At 36.5% G+C, this 23,613-nt stretch overlaps 1 protein-coding gene across 50 annotated transcripts in view; it reads right to left on the bottom strand.

Annotated features, from left to right (window-relative positions):
- EIF4G3 (eukaryotic translation initiation factor 4 gamma 3) overlaps positions 1-23,613 on the bottom strand; it is a 318,192-nt gene that overhangs the window by 50,921 nt on the left and 243,658 nt on the right. For 49 of the 50 annotated variants that reach the window (XM_070246686.1, XM_070246729.1, XM_070246689.1 and 46 more), the window contains 3 exons: positions 20,496-20,666; positions 14,063-14,260; positions 191-337 (listed from right to left, as the gene is read on the bottom strand). In XM_070246686.1, the coding sequence (XP_070102787.1) occupies positions 191-337; positions 14,063-14,260; positions 20,496-20,666 (516 nt within the window). Of the gene's footprint in view, positions 1-190; positions 338-14,021; positions 14,261-20,495; positions 20,667-23,613 lie in introns of all 50 variants that reach the window. The other variant, XR_011430530.1, reaches the window with a different exon arrangement.

The raw sequence follows: 23,613 nt of genomic DNA, 5'->3' as shown, positions 1-23,613 counted from the left end.
TTGATTTGCTCTAACATGTGGCACTAAAAGGAATAAAGCATTCCTCTAAACATCAATATAGTATCTCCACACGGAAGAAAGACCATAGGCACCTATTGAAGTAGTAGGGAGGAGATGTAGCCGGCTTCATGAAAATTCTGTTTGATAACACTCGAAGTGCACAGCATTAGCTTTCTGTGAAAAGACTTACAGCACTGGCAGCCTCGAGTTCTTTCTGCTTCTTCTCAAAGACATCATCATCTGCTTTATCTTTTTCAAACTCCTTCTGGCAACGGTTCAGTAGCAGCTTCCGGAAATTCACTGTGTTACCAGGCTTGTCTGCCATGGGTACTTTCAGCTACATCCAGATAGGAAAATGCAAAAGCAGCAAGATTACTTAAAAACATTTAAGGCTTTTCTTAAAATACCTATTTTCTTTATTATACAAAGTAATGCTGACTGAACCACAGGTAAGCATTCTACAAGAGATATATAATTTAGCTTCAGGCATTTCATGTTTCAATGGTAAGACGTCTTAAATTTTATACAGAAAAGATACACATTCCTCTCATATAAATGTACTGTATCTTTTATGGCTGGTTGTACCTCTAGCTGACTTTGAAATCCATGTAATATTATTACAAGTGTGATCCTGCACTTATCTAGATCTTTTTTTTTAAACTCTGTAGGATTATTACCTTTGTTTTTCTTACTACCATTGTAGGTACTTTGGTTTAAAGGAACAAATAGAAATGACAAAAAATGGGAGAATTTCATGATCATAGGAAAACTGCTAGAGGTAAAATCCTTATTCTAGAAAAAGTGAGAAGGGGGGACATATTTGAGGATTTTTGAGATATCTTTTCCTCAGGGGAATATCATAATAAGTAATGCTAGTACATACCTTGACTATCAATATAGTATGTTTATTAATTCTTATGTGCCACAAGAAAATACTAGCTCTACAAAAGTTCAGTCTAACAAATGGTCACCTTAGAAACATTTTTTTGATATACAGACAGACCCAAAGTACAGGGGAGGGGCCACTTGGAAGCAAGATGCTTACAAGGTTTCCATTCAAATCCAATAATAATTGTTTTCTATTAACTACAATAGCTCCTATATTCAAGGTTACTTCTAACCAAACAGTCTTACGAATGTGTTTAGAACGTAAAGAAAGTGGACTGGAGCAGTGATTGACTAAAATACTCTATTTTACAGATGAAACCCCCTGAGCACCATTTTGAACAGCTATTGCATAACATGGTAAAATAGTTTTTCTGGAATCACAAAGTCACTCCTAAAGTTCTGAAATGCATGCACGGTCTTTGCCCTAGGTTTAGTGGAAGAAACTTGGTAAAAAATGGGATGTATTGTATTTATACTCACAAAAGACTTAATGTTATCAACCAGAATGGAATTGGAGAGCTGCTGATCAAGGCTGAATGGCTAGAGAAACTTCTTGAGAACTGAGGACTATGATGCTATAGTATATCTGTGCAGAACTGATGGCACACTCTCCAACATATTCCCTATGACATACAAAAGACCATTTAACGAGTTCTAACCAACCAAGGGACCAAGTGTTCCATTACGCTTTCTTTTCAGCAGGAAACATTAACTTAGGAAGAGAAGAACAGCAAATACTTCTTCAGACAACTACAGCAAAGCTAACATATTCTTATTGCCAAATTCAGGTTGTACAAATGCAAGCAATTATAAATCATTTCATAGTCAGGCCTATCTAAAATCGCACCAGAGGTTAGGCGTTTAATCAGCCTTCAAATGAGATGCTACATGAAAGCAAAGGTTTCCCAAAGAAAAACCTAAAAGTAGACTCTATTTTCTACTACAGAGGACCCAGAATGCAAACAATGCACTACCAAGTGAACCAAGAAACAAATCCATGAGTAAGGTGGTGTAGAATAGAGCACCAACATGACATTAGGTTCCAGAACAAACTAAAGGTTCTAAAAATCAGCGATTATATTTAATTTGCTACTTTATAAGAACACAACTAAACCAGTCAAAAGGTCCTATCTAGCTTCTTGTCATAGTCATCAGCATCATCTATGTCAACACTAAGGACATAACTGACTGATCTGATAAAAACTGCCTGGGCCACAATCTATCAGCCCTAAAGAGATGTTTCCTGAATTACAGATTTACTGTGGAAACAATGGGAAAAATGTGGACAATATGAAAATGCAAGCCACTGTCTTATGGTGAGAGGGACTAGAATTAAAATGAGTCGGAAAGATTAAATAAATACCATCTGTGATCATTTTGGTTTATAGGAACAAGTAGAAATGACATAAGGCAAGTGAGAATTTTCCTACACAAAGGATGTAAAAAAACTATGCCTTTTATACCTTTTATGTAGAGAAGGCTATGTTGAAAGGGCTGGGTTAAGGATCAAAAGATTTGTGGGGCCAGCCCAGTGGTGTAGTGATTAAGCTTGCATGCTTTGCTTCGGCAGCCCAGGGTTGGCAGGTTCAGATCCTAGGCACAGACCTACACATCGCACATCAAGCCATGCTGTGGCGGCATCCCATGCACAAAGTAGAGGAAGACTGTCACGGCTGTCAGCTCAGGGACCATTTCCTCAAGCAAAAAGAGGAGGACCGGCAATAGATGTTAGCCCAGGGCCAATCTTGCTTACTTGCCTTTTAAACAAAGGCAATTCTTCTAATCCAAGTTTCAGGTACATCATCCAAAACAAGGGAGGCACAATACCTGTGGTTCAACCTAGAGTGCAGCTTTAACCATCCAATGAAATAGGTTTGGTGGAAGCACTTCATAAGTCACAGACTCTAACTGGGAAATTCAGAACGCTGAAATTCAAAGATCACTGGAATCATGAGTCACAAAATCAGAATCTGAATGCCAGCTCTATAACTAATCAACTATATATATTTGAGCAGGTCACCTCCTTGAGCCTCAGTCACTTCAAGTGCAAAAGAAGACATTCCAACGACTGTAGCTTGAGGGACATTATAAAGTAGCTGCTGAAACAGGAGCTTTGGAGATAGTCACGATCCCCGCTCTGCTCTGTGACTTTGGTCAAGTTACTTAGCTTCACCAAACCTGTTTCCTTCTACAATGGGAATGATAACATCTATCTCTTAGGACTGTTGGAAGGATTAAATGAGACAGTCTAAGTAAAGCAAATAGCTGGCACATAATTAAGAGTTCAATAAACTAATGTAGCTATATTTAAACACTTGGAGCTGTATTTGACATGTTTATGATTAAAAATCAAAAGTAACCTATAACACAAACATCAAAGAAAGTATGTAAGCAAAGTTAGCTCACAAAGCAATTAGGGAGAGAACCACAAAAGGCAAGAAAAATGAGCATCTGCTATCCCAAAATGATGGTACAGGACGTTTCACATATATAGGCCATAATGAACATGTGACTGTGTGTAAGCTTTTTAGATATATTCACACGGAAGTATTAAAGCTGAACAATCAACAGAATAGCCACAGATCTGCAAGTATATATATGTCTAAACGAATGAATGCCTAGCTACAGAATTCCCTAACGACTTGTTTCGGAACATGATCTTAAGATCCTCTGGGGTGGTTAACAGGGTTGTGGAAAAATGAAAACAGGCCAGTGAGAACATACCCTCTGAGAATGCTGATACACGGTAATATTTTTGTTCTTAAGAGATGATAAATTCAAAAGGATTCTAACATTATTAAGTCAGCACGTATTGTCTGCTGGACGCTGACTGGTCAGGAGGCCCAGTGAAACCGCTCAGTCACAAGAGAACACGAAGACTATCTTAGTCTGCTTGGGCCGCTCTAACAAAGTGCCCCAGATTGGTGGCTCAAACAACAGACATTCCCTTCTCCAGTCCTGGAGGCTGGAAGCCCAAGATCAAGGTGCTGGCAGATTCAGTTCTCAGTAAGGGCCCTCTTTCTGGGTGCAGACAGCTGCCTTTTCCTGTATCTCATGTGACGGAGAGAGGAAGCTCTAGCCTCTCTCCCTCTTCTTATACAGGCAATAATACCATCATGGGGGCTCCACACTTATGACTTCGTCTACACCTCCCTCCCTCCCAAAGGTGCCACCTCTTATTACATCACACTGAGTTAGGGCTTAAACACGTGAATTTTGGGGGGCCAGAAACATTCAGTCCACAACACTGGACAAGGTAAATGCTTGCAAATGTGACCACAGATAGTAACAAAAATGAAAGGCGACATATAGCAGTGAAAAAGGTCTCTTTAGACAACTAAAATTTTCATTAACAGTAGTTGATCAAACTAAGATATGTATGTGTCAAATGGCTTGTCTGGGAGATGGTTTCTTTTTCTTGAGGAGCAAGGGAGTCAGGGGGAAGAGTTTAATAAGGCTGTTTGGTAAACTAGATACACTAGAGAACACCTACCTTTTCATTTTTACACAGTAATAAACTAACACTGTGACATTATGTTACACTGTAAACTAACAGTGTACTATGTCATATTGTGATGAGACTTGTCCACGTACCGGTCAGCCAGCAATCTTACATAAAAATGTTGTCAGCATCAGGTTGCCATTTTCTTCAAGCAACAGAACCTGTATTGCTGATACATTTCTTGGTGTTGAGGGTAGATACTTCTTATCCCTAAAAGGATCAAACTCCCAGAGAATCATTAAGGGCTCTCAATTGTGTGTCAGTTATGGTAGTCAAATAGGAGACTAAAAAATGGAAGGACAAGCCCTGGCCTTGCTTAGCATGCTCAGGATTTTCAATGCTGTCTCAGAAGATAAAGATGCTAGTGGTAACCCATGGTCCAAAGCCATTTTGCTCCAGAAGCATGTTCTAGTCCAAGGTAAAGTATTTGGAATGACTAGTACAATCCAGTGGCACCTCCATGCTAACTCTAAAATGTGAGGTGAACAGCGACAAATCAATTGTCAAACTGTAATTCAGGGGTCCACAGTGACATACTTTCCTCTATCAGTGGTTATGTCCTGACCTTAGTAAATCACCTGCTAAAACTGAACATAACATACTCTGTCTGTACGTACTATGAACACATCTATCAAAATACATCCCTATTAGAGACATGGGAAGAGGTATGCAGTGCTGAGGGACATCCACAAGATTCAAAACGGGGTGGTCAAGTTATGAAAGTGTAAATCATTTCTCACGAATCTTTTCTTCAAAGATTTTTTCCTCTTTCATCAGACAAGTTGCACATCCCTCCTCCTCCAGTTGACTCCAGCCACTTGCTGTTGCCTAAGGCTGACTTTTCACGTCTTTAATTCCAGCTTTATATCTGATGAGATTTAACTGTGTCTCCCTTGTTTTCCTAGTGTCTCTTCCTATACTCAGTCCTGTCAATATTTTCACATCTTGCTTTAACGCACTTAAAAAGTGGTAACACTAAAGTTTTGGATCTGGCAGAAGAGGACATAGAATGCTCAAAAACCTGGCCTTAGTGCCACTCTTCATAGCTAAAGTATGCACGCCTGCCACAGCAAAGATCTAAAGTAACAAAAATGCAGTCTTAGGGCAGAAAATAATCTCAGGTTGTTATCCTTTCATTCATGCATTTACCCACTCACTCACAACACATGTCTGAGGGTCTATTATGTGCCAGGAACCATTTTGGGCAGTAGGAATTTAGCACTGGAGGAAAAAAAAAAGCAAAACATAAAAAGCCCCTGCTCTTAGGAGCTTACCTTCTAAAGGGGTTCTGAGATGAGGGTTTTCATTTAAATTATGATTCAAACAAAAGCACAGCAATTTTAAATTACGAATAATGGAATTTAAAACTTAAGTACAGATTTAGAGACAGGATAACATTTTCTCCTGTCCACTGTTCTCCATTTGCCTCTCGATTCACGGCCCTCCTAACAGAAGCAGTGACTCTAGCTGCATGCTGTGCAGTTTGTGAGGAGGCCCTGCAGGCCTCTTCAGTCATCTTAGCTGAGCTGGCAGACGCAGCAGCATACTCCAGAGGCATAGCTTACTGTCTCTCACGATGCCCTTAAGCCTTTTCAGCCAGAGGTTTCACTTGGTAGAGGCAGGCAGCTGTGTGTATGTGTAAGTGTGTGTGCGTATGCATAATAAATATGGCATTTACAGAGCAACTTGGGAAAGCCAAAACTATTACATCAATTTCATCTGTAAAGCTAAAGAATTCCCTTCGTAAAAGCCTATCCTTTAAGATGTCATGGAAAACCCACACACAATATAATTGTATTCTCTAGCCATCACCTAGATAATTGCCACAAAGTAATGAAAGAGATTTTAAATGGAGGTGTGCAATCCATGTGAATGACACCAAGGCAGGAAAAAAGCGTAAAAACTGCTCTGAACAGTAAGAACAAGTATTCTCTTAAATCTTAAAATCCCCATAATCTAGGCCAGGGTTTCTCAATCTTGACACCACTGACATTTTGAGCTGGAAAATTCTTTGTTGTCAGGGGCTGTCTTGTGCACTGTAGGATATTTAGTAGCATCCTAGGCCTTTACCCACTAAGTTGCCAGTAGCCATAATCAAAACTGTCTCTAGATATTGCCCAATGTCCCCTGGGGAACAAAACTACCCCTGGGTGAGAACCGCTGACCTAAGCATCTGTTTGAGCGAAGGTTCTTCATTTAATTTTTGAAATCTATGTAAGTATAAAATCTCTATTTAGGTAATGTCCCAACTTTCAGACAAAGTCGTGAAATAGAGATAATAGAATGGTTCTGAGCACTGGGGTTAGATGTAACCATCTTAGAACATATCTCAAAAAACATTGCTATGATTTCCACTATTTCTTACATTTACTACCACTACTTACGATTATACTGTATGACTCTGTGTGGTTAACTGTAAAAGATTCCATTGTTTCAAATGACCAACACTGATAATCCATGCAAGTGCTATAGTTCTACACATTTCTTATGATTATGAGTCAGGCCAAAGTCTTTGTAATTTAACCTGTGGGTGTCTCAGTAAAACATATTGATAATAACAATGAAGTTACTTAAATAACTTAATGAGTACGAAGCACAGGAAAAGAGCACCTCCCCCAGTAAACGTTTTATTCACTGTCTTCAATTTGTCTGATTCCATTGGGAGGTATCATTTCTCAAACTAATAATTACCTTAAAAACAAAAACAAAAACAGTGCCAGTGGTCAAGAAGGGTTGGAAAATGCTGCACAGAGCAGATTCTTCCTTTGCAATTTCACAAGAAACATTAGCATAGTAAACAGACACTTGAAGGAAAGAAATCTGCTTACGCTGTCATTTGTGAAACATATACTAACATTTGAATTTGGGGCAACACTGGCCGATGGACATGTCATCTTGAAAGAAAATTGGCTAAACTCCATTTCTTTTCTTATAGAGTATAAAATAATACAGCACAGATTCATATATTCATCACCCAACTTTGTTAAATCTTAATATTTTGCTATATTTGCTTCAGATCTTTTACTTTTTAAGAAGCTAAACATTAAAGCTGAAGAACCCAGGGTATTTTCTTATTTTTCACTCTGTTGCTTGCTTTTTCGTTTTTAATTTTTTAAGGCTCAGCTTAACTATTTATGATAAAACAACCTCACATAAATACCACCTGATATAGCACTAAGCCAAGAAAACAAGTACTGATATCCTCCCAGAGCCCCACGTGAATTCTCCTTCCAAAGCACCAGCACTTCCAGCCCCTAACGTTAACCCCATTATCCCATATTTTTACAACAATCAGTTTTTTGCTTTTCTTTGTTTTACAGACATGCATCCCCAAATAATACAGTTTATTCTTATTTCCTTTTTGAACTTTTTTTATTTTTTATTTTTTTGAGGAAGATTAGCTGTGAGCTAACTACTGCCAATCCTCCTCTTTTTGCTGAGAAAGACTGGCCCTGAGCTAACATTCGTGCCCATCTTCCTCTACTCTATATGTGGGACGCCTACCACAGCATAGCTTTTTGCCAAGCGGTGCCATGTCTGCACCTGGGATCTGAACTGGCAAACCCCAGGCTGCTGAGAAGTGGAAAACGTGCGAACTTAACCGCTGCACCACTGGGCCGGCCCCTGAACTTTAAACAAATAAATCACATGGCATATATTCCTTTGGGTCTGGTTTTTTTTGCTGAAGTTTATTCTTGTGAGATTCGTCCATGTGTGTACACAGCTGTAGTTCGAGTTCACTGTCTTACTATAAACATGCAACAATGTATCCATTCTATTACAGAAGGACACCATTTCAAATTTTTATCAATTATGAAAATGCTACTAACATTTTTGTATACGTTTCTTGGCACATAAGAAATGTACATTTATAGGCTGGGTATATACCTAAGAATGGAAATGTCGATTATAGCAGAAAAGTAACTTCAGCTTTTGTAAATTATGCTGAGCTCTTTTCCAAAGTGGCTGTTAACAATTTATATTCCTACTGGCAGTGTTTGAGAGTTCTTGTTGCTTCACATATTAGCCAATATCTGGTAACTATAGTAATCTGGTATCACTAAACGGTTTTGTATCTAGTTGATTAACTTTTTCATATTTATCAGTCATTCAGATAACCTCTTTGGTAAAGTGTCTAAGTCTGTTGAAAAAAAACTGAGTTATTTTCATATTGATTTCTCTTAGGTTTTTAAAAATCTGATATATAAACTCTTTTTTTTTTGAGGAAGATTAGCCCTGAGCTAACATCTGCTGCCAATCCTCCTCTTTTTGCTGAGGAAGACTGGCCCTGAGCTAACATCCATGCCCATCTTCCTCCACTTCACACGTGGGACGCCTACCACAGCATGGCTTGCCAAGCAGTGCCATGTCCACACCCGGGATCCGAACTGGTGAACCCCAAGCCGCTGAAGTGGAACGTGCACACTTAACCGATGCACCACCAGGCCGGCCCCTATATAAACTCTTTATTGGGTTTTTATGTTGCAACTATCTTTTCCTAATATTTAGCTTGCATTTTTACTCTCTTAATATCTTTTGATGAAAAATACTAATTTTAATGTAGTCCAATTTATCAATCTTTTCTTTTTGTCTGTTGTGACTTTTGTGTCCTGATTAAGAAAACCGTAGACAAATTATTGTTCTTTTAACGTCTGATTTTTCCCATCTGGCTACTTTTTTTATCTTTTCTTCTAAGTAGCTTTATTATGACTAGTCTAAAAGCTTTCCTTCATTTTTACCTTTTTTTTTTTTTAAATTCATGTTGGGAATTTGTAGATTTTTTTGAATCTGTGACCTTAACATCTCAGTAGTTGTAAAAAATTTCTCAGCCACGCTCTTCAACTATTGCTTTTTTTCACTCTATCCTCTCTCCTCTTAGGACTCCTATTAAAGCGGTTTGGTCCTATTGAGTTCTCCCTATTTCTTACTCTCCCTTTTGTACTTTTCATCTTTGGTCTCTGTGCTTCATTCTGAGCTCTACAGACCTATCTTCCAGTTCCTCAGTCTTTTCTCTAGCTGTGTCTGATCTTCTATTAAACCCACCCACATTAAGCTCTTACTTTTACTATAATATTTAGTTCTGGAATTCCTATTTGGTTCTTTTCATACTTTGTTGTTCTCTGTCGAAATTTCCATCTATCTTTATCACTTTGAACACAATAAGTATAGTCATTTAACATCTGCTCCTGATAAAGCCAAGATGTGGAGGCCCTGGGCTACATTTGTTGCTGGTTCTCATTCATGCTGTCTTTCTTCCCTTTTCTACCTAATTATTTCTAACTGTGTGCTCGACATTTTATTTGAAAAATTGTTCATAGAAATAATTTGAAGACTAGTATGATAGTCTCTAAAGGGATTACTAACTCTGAAGTCACTATAATTCAAATTCAAGGATTGAGATGGTGTGATATTAAGGTACAGTCCCTGTGAGAGCAGGTCACTTTCTGGTTCACCCTTGTCCAAGCATGCAGTCCTTTGGGACCCCAGCCTGCCGGAGAGGAGGATTCACTAGAGCCCTTCCCCCACTCCTCTCGGAGGCCCTGGTCCGAATTTTGTCCCTCCAGTCCAACATGTCTATGAAAAACAAGTTGTTTAAGACTTTTAGTTGCCTCTTCTAGGCAGAAGTTTTACCAAATGTGTCACTTTTCTTTGAATTTCCACCTTTTTTAGGATCTGAGTCTTAGTAATTCTTTATTGTCTTTTAGTTTTCTGATGCCTTCAAGATTTCTTAATGTTGTGACCAGCTTTTCTAATTGGGGCCTGAACTACCTAACCTGTCAATAGCAGGGTCCTAATACTTGTCCTTGCGTACTTTTCCTCAATATCACTTCCTTCTCTCTCACCTTGAATTTGATGTTTAGTATTCTCAATTTGTGTCACTTCATTTTTACATATTTAATGAATAGTTTTATTTTGCATATTACAAAACTTCCTTAAATGGTGTCATACTATTATTCAAGTACTATTTTTTAGGTTGATCCATGCTAATACATTTAGTATTACTTCATTAATTCTAACTGCTATGCATATACATCACTATTCAAATCCACTGAACAAATAATTGTGGTATACTCTTAATTGTCTTACTTAGGCTTGTTTCAATTGTTTCCTACTGTGCACTATTAAAGCCAATACACAAACGTTTTTATATATGATTACTGGTGCACATCTGGGAATTTCTCTGAGGTATTCAGCAAGAAGTAAAATTGCTTGGGAGTAGTATATGATCATTTTCAACATTATTGTCCAATTACTCTCTAAAGTGACTGTATTTATCTTTATTGACATTTTAAAATGGTTTCATTTTTTTTTTCACTCTAATGGACATGACTTGTATAGGATTGTGGTTTATCTTGTTATTTCCCAAATAATAAATAACACTGAGTTATTCTTTAGTGATAAAACTCAGTTATCACTGAGATAAACTTGTCTTAAGTTTATCAGCCAACAGATTTTCATTTCTATGAATTGCTCATTTTTTAATTGGGCGCTTTTTAAAAAAAATATAATTTGCTGCTTCTGCCTAATTCTGAATTCTAATATTTTGTCAGTTATATGTATTCCAAAGAGATTCTCCCAGGCTGTGGCTTTATCTTTTTATTTCTGGCATCATCTGATGCACCAAGGATTGTAAATTTTAACAGTTAAATGTGATCTTCTTCTTCTTTATGTCCATTTTGAATCTTGCTGAAGAAATTTTTCCCTACTTAAATTTCATGAAGATAATCTCCTCAATTTTCCCTTGAAAGATTAGCTTTTCACATCTAGTTTCATTACTCTTGTTTTTGTTTGATTTTTGTATTTGGTTTGTATTAGGCACCTATGACTTTATTCCCATTGCCATCGTTTTATTTCAGGCCCTCAGTATCTCAAAAGTAGATTAGGTGTTGGAAGTCAGGACAGGGGTTACCTTTACGAAAGAGGGAAGGGTACAGTTCTATATACTGACCAGGTTGGGAGGTGTGCACTCTGCTGATATACAGTGAGCTGTACATTAATGATTTATATTCTTTTCTGTATGCATGATAAAGCTGGCTCACACTGATTCATAACAGCCAACTGTTAAATAGGAACTTTGTGAGTCAACTGTCAAACTGCCGGTAGTTTAAAATCAGCAATGAAGAATATTTACATCATTAAACTTGACAAAACTATAAATGAGGAATTTTTATTTTCCCAAACAGCATGTATGTCTGTTACACTTCAACTAAGAAAAAGTTTAAAAACATATGCTTTACTTTATGATATAACTTTGGGGAAATTTATGCCAAAGAAGTAAAAGCTCCAGCAGGTAAGGATAAATATACTTAGATGTTTAGTGCAGCACTGCTTGCGGTTGTAAAAAAAACCCAAACCCAGAAACCACCAGGGGATGGGGGGGAGGGAGAGGATGATACGAGAGTGGGAGAGGCAGAGAAATGGCTGAAAAAATTATGGTATATACATATTATGGGATATTATGTAACTACTAAAAAAAGGATGAGTAAAATCTATCTGTAATGACCTAGGGGGATGCCCAAAACATATTAAATAATAACAATGCAAACTACAAAACAATGCAGATGCTATAATTCAATTAAAGTGAAAAACATCCTCTTTATATATATATGTTTTTATATGATTTCATAAATATAAACAAAATTATGGAAGGATACTTGCAAACCATTCAAACTGACTGCCTTGGAGGGAAGGGAGGCTTAACTGGCTAGGGCTGTAACTGAAGAGTATTAACTTCTTTGTATACCTCTATATTGCTGGACTTATTCCAATAGGTTGTTATTTTGTAATTTAAAAATAATCCAACAAAGTTTAAAACATCTTACTTAAAAAAGGGTAGATCATAGCAAAAGTCATCTAAGTGGATGGCTTATCTATAATTTCTTCCTATTCCAATCCAACTTATATTATTACCAGGCCTTTGCAAAAGTCATTTTCAGCAAGGATACTCTTCTATTAAGAAACATTAACAACCCTTCACTGCCTAAAGGATCAAAACTGGTAAAGAGAACTGTGGTGCCAGCCAGAAGATCTGGGGTCTAGTCCTACTTCTAACGAGCGACTACAGGATGTCACGGTTACCACGATGAAACTGAGGGGCATGAGATGCAGAATCAGTTTGCTTCCAGGTAACTGGCACATTAGAAGTCAATATGGCAAGTGACTGAGTTAAATAATCCTAGATTTGGATTCCAGCACAGCCACTTACTAGTTATGTGACCTTGAGCAAGTTATTTATCTTTTTTAAAGTCTCAGTTTCTGATTTAATAATGTGAGGCTAATACTACTTAGCTTTCAGGGTTATAATAACCATTAAAAATAATACACTATGTAAAGCATCTACCCATAGTGCAATCTAGTAAGTGCTGAATAGATGGTTTCTGTTACTACCATCATCCTCATTCTGTAGTCAGCGTTTCAAAATCTTTGCCATCTTTTCCACCACTAATATAGTTATTGAATTATTTAGGACTTTACTATGGGCCAAATACTGAGCTGGGAACTTTACACAAACAATCTCATTTAATATTAAAGTTTAAATTTTACACCTAGAACTGTGAGACTCCAAAGCCAGTGTTTATAACCATTATGCCATGCTTGCTGCCTCAGACTTGATCCTGCCTGGAATATGTTCTTCCTTCTCTATACTTGTACTCCCCATCTTCCCAGACCCCACTCAAACTACCTGGATGGTAAGAGTTTGTCACTGTCTCACCAACACAGTGATTTCTTTTTCCTCCGACTTGATTTGCAACTCTAACCTATCCATGCAGGCACCAACACACTGCTGTATCACAGCGTACCTTATAAGCGATTTTTTTCTTGTTAATATTTTTCAATATGAATTTGAGTTCCTTAAAAGACAGAAGATAAAATTTTTCCAAGTCCCAATAGACTTACCTACCTTTTACATAGGTACCCAAAAATATTGATAGAATGATAGAATTTTGTATTTTGTAGGGAGGCATGACAATGAGTTGTGATAATTAAGAAAAAACTCAAATGTTAGACGACACACATTTCTGACACAAATACCTTGGTAACTGTAACAGGCAGAGAAAACACGTATGGTACATGGCAGTTTTATGACTGCAGAATACAGGACAAGGAACACTAACCAGAAGCTCTTTGGTTTCCCATTCTGTCTTGCCCTAGATTTGACAGGCTATGGAGATTAAACGTCTGTGGACAATGTCAAGAGAAAGAGATCTAATAGTTTCTAAGAGATGAAATTATTAGTTGTGAACCCTTATGACCACAACTATTGTATCATTTTCAGAAGCTAGAATTAGAACCAATATGTCTTTCAATTTTGAATTTAATTAAATGTGTATACATGCATTCACTTTATTTCTGTAACATGACACCCCAAGGAAAATTGGTTACCCATGACAATAACTTCAGATTACTAATTTAAACCTTATTCAATCTTTCTCACATTGGATGGGACCATAGCATGCCTATTTCAGTCTAATCTCCACATCACCTCCAGAGGTGAGTATACATTTTAATAAAGCAAGATTCTTTTTATACAATGAGGATATTACATTAATAAGTGCTAAAAATATATTCTCCCCTTTACGTTGCCCCAATAACACTTCTGGGAAGAATGTGTAGTGAGGGGAGAATATACCTCTTGGAGATTTCTGGTTTTACTCCTTCCTGTCTTCTTACCGTTACTAGACATCGACACATGTTTGCGTAAGCCACAGAGAAACTGGGTTCATCAATAGCCTTCTCAAAGACCAGGTCAATGACTCCTTTCAGCCGCTCCTCTGTGTCAACAGTGAGTCCTGACACTTGCTTCATCAGTTGGTTGAACATCTGTGGTGTCAATTTATTTAAGATACTTCGAACTTTTCTAAAAAGTTCCTAGAAGAGCCACAAAAAAGAAAACAGCAATATAGTGACTGTGACAATTTGATGTTTTTTGTAAGGATTAATATTTTTGTAATTCGTAAGTCAAATTTCCCAAATTAACAAAAATTGTGAACTAGTCAGAGAAATAATTGAACCCATCTATTTTAAAAATAGTAAACACTTATACCACCTCTTATTCACTCCTTCTGAGAATTCTAGGAACTAGGTATAGTCATACTTCACTGGTGGCAGTATCATCTGGTACATTTCTAAGGGCAATTTGGCAATGTGCATTCAGAGCTTTAAAACTGTGACTGCCCTTGGAATCAGCAATTATACTTTTAGAAATTAATTCATATATAAGCATAGGTATAAAATATTTCAGCCACAATAACTTCCATCAATAGCTCCAAATAGCAAATAAATGTCTTAAAATAGGAATTTGTCTAAGATATTGTACAATATAAATCATGGTAGAGAATACCTGGCAGGAATTTTTCAGATGATGGTGTAGGAACTCTTATCAAATTAGGAACAGAACAGAACTTCCACTACAAGAAAATGGCATCTATAACCATACTTAATGGTTAAAGAATGAATGCTTTCCCATCAAGACTGGGAACAAGCCAAAAATGTCCATGCTCACCACTCCTATTCAAAATTACAATGGAGGTCCTGGTCAGTGCAATAAAGCAAAGAAAAAGAACTATAATCCATACAGATTGCAAACGAAGAAATAAAACTCTTCAGTCACAAATGATATGACTGTCTACATAGAAAATCCTAAGGAATCCACAAAAAGAGATATACCTGAACTAATAAATCAACCTAGCAAGACTGCAGAACACAAGACAATAGACAAATATCAATTTTATTTCTATGTGTTAACAATGAACAACTACATAAATTACATTTTTGAAAAGTACCATTTACAATGGCACCAAAAACCATGAAATACTCACCTAAGGTTCTAACAACCTATCCACAGGAGCTGTATGATGCAAACTATAAATTACTGATGAAAGAAATCAATGAGGACTAAATGAATGGAGATCTATATCATGTTAAGTATTAGAAGACTCATAATTGTTAAGGTGTCAGTTTTCTCTAACTTGATCTACAGATTTAACACAATCAAAATAAAAATCATAGTAGGATTTTTTTTGTCCAAATCAAGAAGCTGATTCTACGATTTATATGGAAAAATAAAAAAACTAGAATAGCCTAAACCATTTTGAAAAATATCAAAGAGGACTCATACAACTTGATTTCAACACTTACTATAAAAGGCTGTTATACAAAGACAGTGTGGCATTGGGCAGAGGACAGACAGATATCACTGGAACACAAGAGAAAGTCTAGAAATAAATTCACATATGTACGATGAAGTGATTTTCAACAAAGGCACAAAGGAAACTCAATGGAGAAAGGAGAGTCTTCAACAAATGGTGCTGTAACAACTGGATATTCATAAGCAAAACAAAAAAAAAGTCAACTTCATCATAACTTGCACATAATACAGAAATTAAGTAAAACTGGATCACAGACCAAAACGTAAAATCTACAACTATAAGCTGTAGAAGACAACATAGGAAAAAAGCTTTGTATTCTTGGGTTATACAAAATTTTTTTAGAAATAACAGCAAAAGCACAACATATAAATGACAAAATTGATAAACTGAGCATCACCAAAACTAAAAGCTTCTGCTCTATAAAAGACACTATTAAGAGAATAAAAAGACAAACCAGACTAGAAGAACATTTTTGCAAAACACACATTTCATAAAAAATTTGTATCCAGAATATGCAAAAAACTTTCAAAACTCAATGATAAGAAAACACACCACTCAATGAAACATATGAACATAAATTTTACCAAAGAAGATACATGAATGGCAAATAAGCACACAAAAAGATGTGCTTATTCAATACATTAAGTCATTTGGGAAATGCAAATGAAAACTACACTGAGATACTACCACACATCCATTAGGAATGGCTAAAATTTACAAAGCAGGAAATAACAAGTGTGATGAAGATGTGGAATAATTGCAACTCTCATGCCTTGCCAGTGGAAATACAAAATGGTACATCATTTTGGAAAACAGTTTGGCGTTTTCTAATAAAGTTAAACCTGTATTTACAACTCACCAATCTCACAGCTAGGAATTTACCCAAAAGAAATAAAAACTTATGTTCACACAAATCCTATATGTGAATGTTTATAGGGATTTTATTCATAATTGCCCAAACCTAGAAACTACTAATCCTGTGAATGAATAAAGAATTTGTGGTATACTCCAACAATGGAATACTACTGGGTAATTAAAAAAAAAACACAATAAACTAATCATGTATGTAATATTATGGATGAATCTCAAATGTACATGCTAAGTGAAAAAAGCAATATTCAAAATGATTCCATTTATATGATATTCTGGAAAAAGCAATACTATAGGGACAAAAAGATCAGTGATTGCTAGAGATGGGCACGGAGGGAGAGGATGAACACAAAGCAGAACAAGGAAATTTCGGGAGGCTGAGGGAAATGTTCTCCATCTTGATTGTGGTGGTAGTTAAATGACTGTGTATTTGTCAACAACTGTGGAACTGTATACAAAAAAGTACATTTTACTAAATGTAAATAATCCCTTAGTAAAATTATTAAGTTGCAAAGATCCATGAAACTATGATATAACTGAAAAGGCCTATAAAATGATTTGATTTCTATAAAAATTAGTATCTGAATATAAGGACTTTTAGATATGTGCCAATATGTTAAGAGTTTTCACTAAGCAGGAGACAGTAAATTTTTGAAAATTATATTGTGAAGTTTTTCAGCAATGAATCAGTATTCTTTTTATAAAGAAAAACATTCAAAGTTTATTAGGGAAGGGGAGAGTCACTGCACTTCTTTAAATTCTATCAGCTGAGATAGTAGAGTTTAGGTCTAAAATTTTAAACTGCTTTAACATCAAGGAAAAAAACCCTTCAAATATCTTCAGATATTTCAGAAGATAATTTTTACTCTCAGGAAAACAGGATAATGAAGAGGTAATTTATTGAAGTAATGCACATGGTGACTATAGTTAATGATACTGTATTAGATATTTGAAAGTTACTAAGCAAGCAGATCTTAAAAGTTCTCATTATAAGAAACAATAAGTTTTGTACCTATGTATGACGATGGATGTTAACTAGACTAACTGTGGTGATCAGTTTGTAAAATATACAAATATCGAATCGTTGTACACCTCAGACTAATATGTTATGTGGCAATTATGCTCAATAATAAAAAATCTCCAGTATCAAAACACTACAACAAAAAATTTATTGAAAATCATTTATTCACCATAACTGACTATCTACTTGATGCCCAACAAATTCTGTCTTTGGTACAAATGAAACACAAGGAACAGGTACTGCCTTCTATACCACTGAAATTTAGCCACAGAGACAAGACAGTTACAAGTGGAGTGACACAGCAAGCATGAGGTGGATTGGAAGCCAAAGAAGGGAGTAGGTTAGGTACAAGAGAGCTCAAAGGCACTGCATTAGTCAAGAGATGGATGCCTTAAAGAGGAATTGAAAACTGGGCCAGAATACAAAGGACAAAAAAAGCTGGCTAAGTGAAAAGAAAGGGGAGAAGACATTTTAGGAAGAGGAAAACATTTTAAGAAAGAATTGTTACTGAGGATTTTATATTTTGAGACTCGAGAACAACAAGGAAAGATCAGAGGACCAGTGTGCACTGGCTGTGAGAAACAACGAGGTCTTAAATGACAAGTTAAAAGCTAGGGTGGAGAGACAAAAATCAACGCTTCAGGTAGATGAGTCAGGCAGCAGCTGTTAAGAATGTTGTATCAAGAGAAAAAGAGAGATGAAGCAGGGGACCCTAGAATTGGAACCACCACAGTAGTGTATGTACGTCTAAGAGTCTAGACATGTCACAAGGCAATGATTTTCTAGAACTGCTTCAAGGAGAAGATGAAATCTTATGATATAGGAAGAATAAGGTCATTGGTGGTCATTCATAATGTTTTTGTTTATATATATATATATATATATATATATTTTTTTTTTTTTTCTTTGAGGAAGATTAGCCCTGAGCTAACATCCACCAACAATCCTCCTCTTTTTGCTGAGGAAGACTGGCCCTGAGCTAAGGTCTGTGCCCATCTTCCTCTACTTTATATGTGGGACACTTGCCACAGCATAGGTCCGCGTTCGGGATCCAAACCAGTGAACCCCAGGCTGCTGAAGCAGAGCACCCGAACTTAATCGCTGTGCCACCTGGCCAGCCCCCATAATGTTGTTTTAACACAACAGTAGGAACAAGAGTGGAAGAGTATTCTGGAAGTGGAGGCAACAATAAAACCATTGTTCTGACAAAAAGGAAAGAGACAGAACAACAATTAGCAGGAGCAACAAGTCAACATGGAGTAGACCTATACAGAGAAGAACAAAGACACCAAAAAGAGGCAATGAAGCAAGGGGGCTCGGAATTTAGAAGACAAATTATTAAGAAAATGAAGGTTGTACCGGCCCTGAAAAAGAAATCTATTAATTCTCTACTGGATTTGCTTTAGGTAGTCATGAAAGAAAACAGCTAATTAATGATAGTTGAAGTCAATATAATTATTGCTATGTTTCTGAAATACAAATAAATCATTAATGGGGACAACTCTGTTACAGAAGAAAGAGAGGAAGATTACAAGTCACAACAAATGGACTATTCAGTAACCACAACACTGTGGGTAACTCGATCTCTGAAAGCTTCAGTTTCCTCATGAGGAAAAAAGAGACAGTAGCTACTCCCTCCTTTAAGGGTGTTGTAAGAATCTAATGAAATAAGGCATCAATACGAGTGCCTTAAATACTAAAACAAGACATCTTCATCTTCAACAATAAAGATCCAGCAGGACTTTTAACTATCTTTGCAAGTCATTTAGGCCCATTCTCAGATATATAAGCATTTCTCAGGGGGATTAGAGGAAGGGATGTCAAAGGTTTGCTTTTTTTTATTAAGGTTCAGATATACTGAGAAGAAATGAAGGGAAGATTAGGTACTTGATTTCAGTGAATCTGGAGAAGGATGCACTTAGGGACAGATGTTTGGGGAAATCACTAAAAAGAATAATAAAAGCAAGCAGTCAGTTAAGGTTGGACAGCACGGCTTTGTGATGGATTACTTCATCTTGGTCCTGACTTTGTATTAACAACTTTGTTTGTTAGTTTATTCATTTAACAAGTATTTACTGAGTATCTATTATGTATGAGGTTCTGTGTTGGTGCTGAATCAAAATCAAGATATACAAGGCACATCTCCAGTGCCAGCAACACCATCACACTGACACCTAACCGGACTCTAGGAACCATTTAATCTTCAAAATGGCCCTATGAGGTAGGTAATATTAGTATCTTCATTTTACAGTTGAGATTAAGAACCTGCCTAACACAACTTGCCTGTGTCTCCAGAGCTGGAGTTTTTGACTGCTATACTAAACTCTTCGTGGTGAAGGGAAAGATATATAAGGAATCAGACACTGAAAAGTTGTTATGTGATCTGTGATGCCTGGCTCTGGGACAGATGCAAAGTTCAGGAAGAGACTCTAGTTTTGGTGCCTAGAAGCAAAAATATCCAAAGGAGATACGAGAGGTAACCCAGGGATAAGAACTGGCATTGTGTGTACAGCAAAAGATGAATAAAGATTTTACATAATTTGACATAAAAAATAATTTTGTGTAGATTAAAGGAATTCATTCAATTTACCAGAAGGAGTTCTGAGGGCAGGATATGCACAGAAACATGCAAAGAATTCATTGTTACTCCCAAAGACACTAAAACAAGATGGATTTCTACATTCTAACTTATTAGAAATGGAGGCCTGACAAGGAGACATAAAGCAACGTACTAATAGACAATAACTGGCTAATCACCGAGAATCTAAAAACACATTTTTAAGAAAAGCAAATTTTGATCTAAGCCTAAAGGATAGAAGTCTTTGACAATATGAACCCTCTAGACATAGTGTCTGTTTTGAAAAGCACACAGAAAGCAATTTCAAGAGAAACTAGTAGGTTTATTGGCATCCATGATGGCTTTTAGAATAATGCTTTTAATAGGAAAATAATCACAAAAAATCTTAAAACAAAGATCTCTACATATATTAATAGGACAAAATGACAAATTAAAATAATATCATTATATTTCCAAAACAATGTCAGAATGTGCTTCTGTTCTCACCTGGGTTTTAATGTTTTCGGGATCCTCAGCTTGGATGTCTCGTTTCTGGCTGGGCTTCCAGGCATTCTCTGCCTTTTTCAGGTGCACGTCTTCTTTTACAGGGACTGTGATGATCTTCCTGGGCTCTCTTCTCTGGCTGGGTTGAGATCTCCGTGGTCCAACATTCAACAACTAGGACAAGAATATTCTTTATTATATCTACACAGAGTACTTACAATCTACTCTCTCTGCTTTGCTGCCATGTCAAGCCTGATGATCACACCAAACACTCAAGACACAAAGATGGCTATTAGTCACTCAATTTAGATGTGAACTCTTTTTCTGGGGGGCGGGGGTCAGGAGGCAGTGACGACTTAGAATACAATCAATGTAATGTTCTCTACCACTTCAATTTTTGACCTCAAGTCCTAAATGAGATAAATAAAGTGATGGAAAATTATGTTTAATAAAGCTGTTGTTCCTAACAAAAAAGACTACCCTTAAGTGAAGTTTTTTTTTTTTTACTAGCTGTGTGACTTTAGAGTGGTCACTTGAATGAATACAAAAATTCATAGGCAGTAATCATCAGAATTACAAATCTGCTTCAAAAACTGGGTTTCTAAACTTCCAGTGTGAAATGCAAATACAACCTTATCACAAAAATTTTCTGTGGCATAAACACCCAGCCTTACTGGAGATCTTAATGGATCCCTCTAAATTTGCTGGGCCAGAAATACCTAAAATAAGTCTTTCTCATATCGTCAATGAGATTCAACTAAACTTCTCCCTGAAAAAAACGTCTTCCTCTCTTTGCCAGCTCTTTGTTCCTGCTAGAGTCCCACTATACTCATTCTGTTAAAACCAATGTATGTTGTGGAAGCCAGCCCTGTGGCCTAGTGGTTCAGTTCAGTGTGCTCTGCTTCTGCAGCCCGGGTTCGTTTCCTGGGCACTCACCTACACCACTCACCGGCAGCCATGCTGTGGCGGTGAGCCACATAAAAAATAGAGGAAGACTGGCACAGATGATAGCTCAGGGCAAATCTTCCTCAAGCAAAAAGAGGAAGATGGCAACAGATGTTAAGCTCAGGGTGAACCTTGCTCAGCAAGTAAAAAAAAAACCAATGCATGTTGGCATGTCACACTGGTCATCAAATGAAGAACTATTACTGCAAGAGATAATGGTGTAAGGTAAAAGTTGCATTCTGTGTATTAAAATATTCATAATAGTGGCTACCTTAAATGCCTGGAAATAATTTTTGAAGGTTAAATATTTGGGTTGACAGTTCTGCTCTTTCCAGAACTGTTGCATATTGACAGCCTGTACTTTTTGTGATATATCATTCTGTAAATGCTGAGTAAATATTGCCATGAGATTTCAAGAGGGTAGGAAAAAACCCAGCTTCACACAAGACATATAGAACAGAATCATCTCACTTAATACCCTAACACTGCCCTTTGGAACTCATATAAAGCCTTAGAGACAGAAGCAGAAACTTAAATGTCATGCTTTATATAAAAAGACAGGTTGCAAGAGAGACATGGTCTGAGGCCTAAGCTGATAAGTTTAAAAGCCTTTATAGATTACTCATTCTCAGATTATTCTCTTACACTTCACTATTTCCCCTAGTTAGAAATGGCAGTATCAAGGATATATCAGGCTCAAAGGTTAGAATTTCTGGGCAATAAACACGAATCTTGTCAAATATATACAGCTAAGGACTCAGTAGTGGTGATATAATCTCAGACTATTTGGTAAACATTAAAAAAACTGAGGTCGGATAAATCCAGAGGTACTAGGCATGGTATCAGTGAAAGAGAACTAAAGAGGATCATCAGACTGGAAAAGTACCAACAGGAAACAGTTGCTAAACCAAACAGTACTACTATATTTATAATTGAAATTTTGATATGGTAGCCCAGACAAAATAATTCTGTTCAGAAAATGCAGTAAACCAAGTATTGTCTGGTTTTTATAATTCAGGTTACATTCTAGTGTTGATTCATATGGGTTAGTATCTTTTTCAATGCTTGGATAAAGTTCAAATAAATATATTCTAAGACATTTAACTTAATCCATGCATTTGCACATAAAAATTTGTCAAGAACAAAGGTTGATAGTGCAACGAAAAGCAATTACGTCAAAATCATGTAAGAGCCATAGTATGTATAATTTAAGGATACAATTTTAACCATATTTGAGCAAAGTCAGAAAATATCCATTTCCAAAAAATACTGCAAAAACTAATGAATATGCCTTGAAATTTGAATTTAGAAAGTAAATATGATTTACGCCACATCTTTTTACCTGCGCCAAGATAAATATGTGTGAATTTCAAATGAGCAGCATAGAAATGTGAGAAATATTACTACAAAGGTTACAACAATGTTGCAAAGGAAAAAAGTTTTGAAAAGATAACTGATAAGATGTTAGATCAGGATAAAAAAGTTGAAATTATAACCCATTTGCAAACTCCCCAGACAAATTTAAAAATTATGTTTGCATCTCTGGATATAACTAAGATAATGCTCACAAATATTTATCCAAGTATTTTCAGTCCTCAACAGATTTACTATTCTTAAAAATTCGTAACATAATGAATTAATCTCTAGCATTCTCATGTGCAAACTCTGGGAATGTATTCCCCGTCTGGAGCATCAATGCCTGCAAGCACTGTGGTGCAGGAGAAGAGAGGCAGTCAGAGGCAAAGGAACTGTGTCCAAATCTGCTGCTTACGAGCAAAGGTACCGTGAGCAAGTTTCTCATACATTAAATGCTTGTTCTACCTACAAAAGTTGCTATGAGGACCATGGGATACAAGCCATATAAAAGGACCTTAAAACTACGTAAGGTATCATCACCAATATCAAAGAAGAAAAGGAACTTTTTAAAAAGTGATATGTAGATTAGTGTGATTACCTTTAAACATTTCATGTCCTTTTTGTGTGTGTGAAACATTTAATACAAATCGTCAAATTTATGTTATCCTTCAAAAGTTGCACCGTATATAATGAATGACGTACTAAACACAAACAAAATCCAGGATGTTGTGCTAAGAGTTGTAGAGTATAAACACAGAAAGGCAGCCTGGTCTCCTGCTTGAAGGACAGACCATTCTGATGGAGGGCTAGAAGAGCTTTA

The sequence above is a fragment of the Equus caballus genome, chromosome 2 (assembly GCF_041296265.1).
Source record: "Equus caballus isolate H_3958 breed thoroughbred chromosome 2, TB-T2T, whole genome shotgun sequence".
Taxonomy (NCBI): Eukaryota; Metazoa; Chordata; class Mammalia; order Perissodactyla; family Equidae; genus Equus; species Equus caballus.
Note: the sequence above shows the minus strand (reverse complement) of the source record. Positions and strands in the feature narration are given on the sequence as shown.